This window comes from Phytophthora cinnamomi (genome assembly GCF_018691715.1).
Source record: "Phytophthora cinnamomi strain GKB4 chromosome Unknown Contig21, whole genome shotgun sequence".
Lineage (NCBI taxonomy): Eukaryota > Oomycota > Peronosporomycetes > Peronosporales > Peronosporaceae > Phytophthora > Phytophthora cinnamomi.
The window spans coordinates 74,496-83,017 of NW_027150954.1; the positions used below are offsets into that span (position 1 = coordinate 74,496).

An 8,522-nucleotide genomic window follows, 5' to 3' on the forward strand; every position below is an offset into this window, starting at 1 on the left:
GTATCTCAACGCGTTCAACGTCAAATACGTCAAGATTGCGGCTTAACCGCACTGAATAGGATTTGGTATGAACACCGCAAATATTAGGAGGTTTACGTCAAGAAATAGATTGCGCTTGCATTGCTGATTGTCTAGTCAACTGCGAAGTTACTGGGCATAGCCGTACGTGGCGGACTGAACTAATAATTTGCAGGCTAGCTGGAAGGCACGCTAGCGTATTTAAGTGTACATATTTACGATTCTAGCCCACAATGGACGTCAAATTCTGTGGGCTCTGGTGAGCCGAATTCATCGAGTTAAAACCGCGCAGTTGCCGGAACGCGCCTTTATGATTTATTCTGTCTCGTGAGATTGCTACTACCTGGGGGGGGGGGGGGGGTACTGAGTTTGGTGTCGGTTTGTGTTGTTTCTGATCAAATACCAATGTGGTGGTCCTTGTGCGTGATCTTCATTTCAGTCTCCAACTGGCCGATGAATTGCTTTGCAAGATCTTCCGTAGTGAGGGATGAACCAATTCGCAGTGCCAGTTGGCACGATTCGAGCAAGTCTTTCACAGTGTGGCTGTCTCACATTGATCTGATGCCTGATTTTTTTTCCTGCCGCGAGCCTTTGTGGCGTCCCTTGTAGCATTAGACGTACAAAGTGTGGGTTTCCAAGTGTTCCCTCGCCACCTTATCGATGGAGTGATTCGGTCATCCTCAACTTGTACGTATTAATACAAATATCTTAGTGCAGTCTGAGTGGTGAATGTCCCAAGATAATCAACATTCCAATCCACTCACATTTTCGCATGCCAAATATTAAACGAGGGCAAGCGAACGCGAGCGCGAGGCTCACTCAAGGCATTCACCGATTGTTAACACCCCGGGGGGGCGTGTCTGCGCGATCGAGTTAAACTCGAGCACTGCAACCCGATATTCTTTTACGTGTTAGTAAGCTACGTACTTGGAAGTACGCATTCCAAGTACACGAGTACGATGCTGTCGTCATTTTCTCGCACTTCGTGCTACATTGATCGCCGAGTTAACTCTGGGCTATTGTTTCATGCAGATTATAGTTAGGGACTTTGTTCTCCTATGTCGCACATTTGGGCTCCTCAGTGTGCGTGGTTGCACGTTTTGCACTTCTTGTTCCAGATCTGGGTCGTGTGGCCCTGGAACATGGGGCAATTGCAGAGTCTGCAGGCCCCCATTACCGACGACCGGCGCTGCTGCTCTTCCTTGTGGTCTTCGATCCCTCGCATCGCATTATCGATTGCCTCGTACAGCGGGCGCGCAGCTGCGGGCTGCTCCACGAACCCACTCAACAGCTCGCTGGGTTGCAAGTCACGTCCGTAGAACTTTCGGTTTAGGTCCGAGCGCGCGGCTAGGATAGCTCCTTGCAGCGAAATACCGGCAAACAGTCCCTTGCTCTGCGAATAGCTGTAGTTGGCATTAAGACCGCTTGTGCTGGCGGCAGCAGCAGCTTGCGCGGACCGGCCATACGGACCCACCGCCACATCCAGTCCAGCGCCGAGGTTTACCTGGGGTTTGTGGAACACCTTGACCGCTCCCTCTGACCCAAGGATGATCATCACTTCAATCAACTCACCTCCGAGCTCAAATCCGCCGCTGAGTCCGAAGGTTCCAATTGCCGATGGAGCCGACCATGATCCATCTGGAAGTTTGGCCACGACCAGACCCGTGCCGATCTTGCCCGAGACAAGGAAACCAGCCTTGAGCACAGTCATAACTGCAAGACCGTGGGCCTTTTGCAAGAACGCCACGGGGATGGAGCGGTCCGCAGACGCGCCCCAGTCATTACGGAAAAAGTTGCCGATGATGTCAGCCGCATTGCAACACTCCTTGTTCAGCGAGCTGGAGAACGGCACGTGCAGCCGGCCGCGAGCCTCGTGGATGTTGTCTGTCTGTGACTGTGCGTACGTCGCTACCAGCTCATCCTGAAGCGGGTGGAGCTGCGGAGCACACTGGATACACACTCGCTGCGGAAGTGACGGATCGTAATTCTTGGCACCATCAATCTGCTTTCCCGGAGGTACCAGCAGCCGTACAGGAGAGCACGAGCTGCAGATAAAGAGCCCGCACGTCCGACTACAAATTCCATCAACAACAACCAACACCTCCGTCAGTACTCCACAAAATAATAATAATAATAATAAATTCCACAATTGCCGAGTCTCCGTCCGTCCGTACCACTGGTGTCGCCGTTTGGTCACGTCGAAGCGCACGTTGCACACGTCGCAGTTGGGGTGATCGGCGTAGCGGTTGTTGAGGATCCCCTTGCTCTGCGCGCCGTTGTTGGCGCTCACGGTCGAGTCGCTGCGGAACGAGTCCGCCATGCTCGAGTTCCTGCCCCACGTCCACATCCACAACCCATCAGTAAATAACCAATAAAATAAATAACAATACTAAAACTCTCTCACCTGTTGGCGAACGCCGACGGCCTGCCGTCACTGCCGCCGCTGGCGCCGAAGGCCACCGCGCGCTGCTGCGCGTTGTAGTCCACGAGCTCCTTGCGGCGGTCGTCGTCGGGCACGAGTCTGGCCAGCGTGGGGACGAAGCTGCGCGTGCCCTCGGCGCCCAGCTCGGCCACCAGCGACGCGTAGAAGGGCTGCACCTCCATCTCGCGCAGGCCGAAGCGGCGGCAGTTCTGCTTGAAGTCCTTCACGCCGCGCTCGTTGTTGCCGCCGCGCGACGCGCGGATGGTGCTCACGCACTTGTCGTAGTACTGCTGGGCCTCTGCGCCCGTGGCGGCGGGCGGCACGGGGTCGGAGGCCACGGGGACGGCGGCGGGCGGCGAGTTGGCGGCGGAGTTGACGCTGCCGCTGCTGTTGCTGCGGTTGAAGCTGCTGCGGAAGGCGCTGGGCACGTTCTTGCGCACGTAGGGCTGCGCGAACTGGGCCACGGGGGGCGGAGGAGGCGGAGGCGGAGGCTGCGAGCCGCGCGGGTCGTGCTGGTACGAGTTGCCGCCGTAGGGCGAGTTCTCGCTGCGGAAGGCGCTGGCCACGGCGGTGGCGGCCGCGCCCTGGTAGGCGGGCGCTATGAAGGAGGAGGAAACGGAGGGGGAGGAGGAGGAGGAGGGTCCGTCCTCCGTGAAGCGCGTGCCGCACTCGGAACAGAACTTGCCGCCCGTGCTCTTGGCGCCGCACTCGGGGCAGAACTTGGCCATACTCACTGACTGACGTTGGCGGACTGGGCGCTTTTTCGGTAGTGAAAGGCTCGGTCGCGTTGGTTGATTTTCTGGAAATGGGCGGATGGGCGAGGGAATTACGGGGAATGGGAATGTATTGGTATAGATGCGTCTCGCAAAGAGAGGTGCACTTTGATGGGGTTTATCTGTTGCGGAGGTTGGAAACGCACGTGGTATTTCGGCATGGAGAGAGGAATTGGGTAGATGGCGTAATCGGATGGGGCGGGGGTGTCGCACAAGTGGAGGTGGGGAGTTAGCAGGCGGGCAGGGAGGAGGAGTTGTATTGAATGCTGGTAAAACCGAGGTTTTAGAGGTGGATTTGAGGGAGCACATTTGGGCTGTGTCCCTTCGACGATGTTCCACCCTCTGGCAGTGAGACTCAAATCGGTTTGAAGTGTGGGTTAACTACATACAGAGTGTCGATTTTTTGGGTGGCGGGCAGACCGACACTTCTTCGTTGCCCGAGTCATACACTTGAGGGGAGTACAGCAGCATCGCCAATGATGGAGGTGGATTTCCAACACCGGACGCCAAACGGGTTCTTTGTGCCACTTTTGGAGAAGCTGTAGTTGTCGGTGCGAGGTCGCCGCACGCTGTACGAGCTTTGAAGTAGTCACGGGCATGACTCACGGTGTGTATTCCGCCCGCCTTCGATCGACGTGTCGGCTCAAAAGTCGTCGTTTTAGTGGTTGCATTGGGGCCGCCACGGTCGACGCACGAGCAGCGAATGTCATTGAGCCAACGACGTTGACTCACTCTGCAATTTGCCCAAAGTCTGCCTGCTTGCACCTAGTAGAAGAAGAAAAGTTGATTAATTGTTTTAAGTATCGAAAAATAAATCGGCAACGCCAGCCAAACGATGATTTCACGTTTTGTGTATGGTTTGTCAGCTTCAGTTTCATGGAAGTAGATGTCATTGTGTCGATTGACGAAGCAGCGACCCCAACCAACGCACTCATAGCTGATTTGAGGGTTACTGTAGGACTGCTCGGTTTGAACCTCTACTTTGAACCTCCTAAACTGTCTTCAGACTTTTATACGCGAAGGCCGCACGGTACTTACTACTCCTTCTACCGTAGAACAGACCCCACTTCTGATCACCATCTCCACAGCGCACAATTTTCTCTTCCCAACCGTCCACGATGTACTTGATCTCCGAACCCATCGGACAGGCATCGTATTCCAGACACTGATCGAATAAACCACAAGAAGATAGCACTACTACTTAGCAAATTGAGAAGACCAATAATCGGTAATCGACCATTCTTCTTCTTCTTCTTCTGATGTACTTGAAATCCGCCTCACTCGTCTCCGCTACGAAGCCGTGTTTCTGTGTCAACATGCGCGCCAGCTCCTCATTCAGCACCTCTACAAACTGCTTCGTGCGGTCCTCCGCCACCACCGACGTGAAGCCCACCGACTCCAACACTTTGCCGTACTGAGCCGGTGACAACAAGTGATATCCGCGGCCAGCCACATACGCCTTGAAGATGTTCGTCGACTCCTGTTCACCCTGGCAGTAGTCCGAAATGAGCACAAGACCTCCAGGCTTCAGCCAACGAAAGAACTTGGCGAACAGCGCCTGCTTGTCCTCAACGTGCAGGATCGTGTCGCGAGAGTACACGACGTCGAAGGACGGTCCGAGAACTCCACCTTGGTGGCATCGCAGATCTCGAACTCAACGTCCGTGTTCGGGTCGTGCACTGACGTCTCGAGCGCGCGGTGTACCATGTTGGAGGAAAGGTCGATGCCAACAACCGACACGCCGAACTGGCGAGCCATGTAGAAGTCTCCTCTGCCAATGCCGCATCCGACATCCAGCACCCGTTCACCAGCCTTGAGGCTCAACATCTTGACGAACTCGGTGGTGGTGGTCTGGCCGCCGGTGCTGACGTATCCCTGGCCGAATATTTTCTCGTAGCGGGTGATACTCTGGTTGAAGTACTGGTGCTGGTCAAGGAACGTTTGGAACGTGGCAACAGCTTCGTCGTTGCCACCTGCGCCTCGCTTGGTAGCCTTGGTGTAGCTGAAGAATATTTGCCCGTTATTCCTCTTAATCTTGCGGTAGACGCGATACTGCCAGACGAGTCGAGGTTGAAGTAACCGAGCTCTCCGTTCTCCTTCTTTGAGACCAGAGAACCAAAGACCCCCACGTAGAATGACGGGTGACGGTAATACGTCGGGTTCGAGTTGCGTTTGATATCTCCATACTGTCTGAAGCAGGACTCGCGGAATAAGAGTTTGCCTCCAGGACGCAGCCACTTGATAGCCTTCTTAGCGAGCTCCTTCACCTCGCCGTCGCCCAGATACATGAAGATCCAGTTGGAGAAGATGACATCGAAGGAGTTGGGCTCCGCCTCCAAATTCATCACATCCTGGCAGAAGAACGTGATGTTCTGCAGGTGGCCGTTGGTGGCGACGTTGGCCTTGGGGAAATCGGCGATGATTTCCACGGCCGTGACACTCTTGGCTGTCTTGCCGACGATAGTTGATGTCATGTTAGGGGCGACTTGATGAACACTAGATTGATGGGTGGCAGGTTGAGGAATGAAATCCTGCAGTGCAGGATTGCAGGCTGCATGTTATGCAAGGAGTGACCCGACATGCTTAGTACAGTCATCTACTGTATTGTCGCGCACATCATCCTGACGTTTGCATGTTTAGAGCTTCGGAGGGGTACTCAACAAGAGGATTGGGTAGCACGTGTACAACATGTACCTGGTCGTATACTTCGGTTGATAAAGCGACCATTGCTCTCTGAGCTGATGGGTCATTGAAGTCCAGCGACGGCGAGAGTTGGTTGATGCAGCACTTTCCTGCCTTATTCGGGCAGTGCCTCGCTGTCACGGCGCCAAGCAAGGTAAGGAGGGGCCTGCCTGCGCTCGATGGAGAAGAAGCGCTTACACTGCAGTGTTCACATCAACTTCTATAGTACTCATCAAAATCAAATTGGAAGTTCCGTTGATCCGATTTTGTACAGAATTATGTACTACTGTATACTGTACCATCTACTAACATTAAGATTGTAGGCGGATTCACATTTGGATGTACGCCCACCCCCTCCCCAATTTTTACGTACGTACCCTCTCCTGCGCGCGTATGGAGCAGGTTCTGCCACTTAACATGTGGAGACGGTGCCGGATAACTAATTCCTAAATCTTGTGTACAACAAGCTCACACCTGAACTCAGCTTCAAGCCCGGTCATGGCGCCACGCTGCGCGCGTCTAGCATTGCAGCGCCTCCGCAGTTTAATGGCCTCTTTTGAAGGCACAGACGTTGATGAGACCTCCTCGTTAACGTGCGTAAAAGTCGTGTGCAGCAATGACCCAGAGGCGCTCCGACTGCCCCATGTGGTCGAAAGACTCCACGACTTCCTCGACTGGTCCGTCCGATGGACGCTCACGAAAGCGTGCAAGGCCAACTTGCAGTTTTTAGCGCGCCGACTACTTGCGAAGCAAGATGCAGAACCTCTGGACAGCGGGTTGCGGTCCCTCGGTGTCCGGCAGTGGCAGTTCACGCAAGGGATGCTCGCAGCGGTGACGCTGGGGAATGTGAAACTGGAACAGCTCCTGTCGACAAAATATCTGGGCTGTAGTGTTCACACATCGGTGGTGGGAGCGGCCGCAAAGAGAGGTGAAGTCGAGATTTTGCAGTGGCTGGTGGCCAACCGGAGCGACCTGAGGTGGACTGATCGAGAGGTGGCGACTGCTATTCGAGGGGGGCCAGTTTGAACTGGCCAAGTGGATGAAGGACAAGATAGCAACAGCGTCTGCCGCGATGTTGGGAGGTGGGCGGCTACTGCTGCAGAGAAGGGGAACCTCGACATGTTCAAGTGGGTTTGTAGTCTCTCGACAGTGGTAAAAGCGCAGAACGCCGTTCACGAAGCCATGGATAACGGCCATCTTCAAGTGGTGAAATGGATCATGAGTCAACCTGACCGAGGTGATGCACTCCGACTCCAGATAAATCTTTATCGGGCCACAACCGGAGGATACTTCGAGATTCTAGAATGGTTGCTGCGCCACCACGCAAAATCTTGTCGACTCAACGGTGCCGACATCGAAGCTGCGCAAAACGGGCGGTTGGAAATTGTCCGTTTATTTTTACGAGAGCAACGTCAAGTGTTGTCCCGACCGAGCTTTCGCATCTGCAGTTGCTGGAGGGCATCTCGACATTGTCAAGTTCTTGTACGAGCGTCAGTTGAAAAAGTATATCCCGGGACAAAGCATAGATCTAGCTGCGCGGAACGGATCGCTCGACGTCGTCAAATGGCTTCACGAAAACACCTCCGAAGGATGCACGACTTTTGCGGCGGACGGTGCGGCAATGAATAACCATTTCGACGTGGTACGTTGGTTGCACAGGCACCGCTATGCCGGTTTCACTACTATCGCAGTGGACTCTGCGGCAGAAAATGGAAATCTTGCGGTTGTAGTGTGGCTAATCGTGAAGTCAGATGTAGGTTGTTCGTCGAACGCGATGAATCTAGCAGCAGCAAATGGACACCTCGAGGTGGTGAAGTGGCTTGACGCAAATCGATCTGAAGGCTGTACTACCGATGCAATGGATGATCCGTCTGTGTTGCTCCCGGCAAGCGACATCACGCCGATCCGACAACACCACAGTCGGTAGTTAGTGCTACGGACGCGGCGTCATCCGACCCCTTTTGAATGTCAACGTAAACAGCTTGCAGCACAACTTCAACAGAGAAGACTAGCTCTCATTAACCAAATATTAATACATGTCAGTTTTACTTTGCAAGTCCACCGCGCAGAGCGATAGCTCAAATCAAAGAATTCTTTAGTTCGGTTGAGCATCAAGACTCAAGCCCGAACATGGGACGCCGTCGCTCGGTACGACACACGTCGTTTTCCGAGTTGACAGAAAACTTCGAACGACTCAATGTAGAGACCGGCAACGAAGCCGCCGACGCTGCACACCGTGCTGCAGCCGCCCGCCGAATGAGCGCTCCGATCATCAACCCGTTCGGTCCCGCGACACCGGTACCAGCCTCCCCGGGTGGTGTCAGCGACGTGTCCATGACCGACGTTTCGACCCCGGTGCTGAATGCCCCGAATCTTCCCGCAGCCCCTGTCTACCGAGGGAGTACGTTTGAGGAGCGCCGAACCTTCATGCGGCAGTACGAGGCCTACACCATTGCGCTTTCGGCTTTCCAGACCCCCTCAAATCGACCGTTTGTCATGCCTGTCATGGCGTGTATCGACGGGGATACTCGTCGTCGCATTGCAATGTTCGAGTTCGGGTGTGCTCCCGAAACGATCACCGACGAGCAGTGAGTGCAATATTTCCTGGAGGCCAACGTTCCAGTGGA

General features: G+C 54.5%; 3 protein-coding genes across 3 annotated transcripts; 1 reads left to right on the forward strand and 2 right to left on the reverse strand.

Annotated features, from left to right (window-relative positions):
• Nucleotides 1–1,096: 1,096 nt before the first annotated feature.
• Nucleotides 1,097–3,168, reverse strand: IUM83_03462 (Lipase 1; the record flags this gene model as incomplete). Its single annotated transcript, XM_067927465.1, has 3 exons — nucleotides 1,097–2,090; nucleotides 2,193–2,348; nucleotides 2,423–3,168. 3 exons carry the CDS (start codon nucleotides 3,166–3,168, stop codon nucleotides 1,097–1,099), a joined length of 1,896 nt encoding a protein of 631 aa, XP_067795499.1.
• Nucleotides 3,169–4,204: 1,036 nt separating this feature from the next.
• Nucleotides 4,205–5,687, reverse strand: IUM83_03463 (Phosphoethanolamine N-methyltransferase; the record flags this gene model as incomplete). The annotated part of the gene is made up of 4 exons (XM_067927466.1): nucleotides 4,205–4,378; nucleotides 4,556–4,702; nucleotides 4,843–5,215; nucleotides 5,275–5,687. The coding sequence occupies 4 exons, from the start codon at nucleotides 5,685–5,687 to the stop codon at nucleotides 4,205–4,207; spliced, it is 1,107 nt and encodes a 368-aa protein (XP_067795498.1).
• A 2,338-nt stretch (nucleotides 5,688–8,025) lies between these two features.
• Nucleotides 8,026–8,487, forward strand: IUM83_03464 (uncharacterized protein; the record flags this gene model as incomplete). Its single annotated transcript, XM_067927467.1, has 1 exon — nucleotides 8,026–8,487. The coding sequence occupies one exon, from the start codon at nucleotides 8,026–8,028 to the stop codon at nucleotides 8,485–8,487; it is 462 nt and encodes a 153-aa protein (XP_067795263.1).
• Nucleotides 8,488–8,522: the final 35 nt, after the last annotated feature.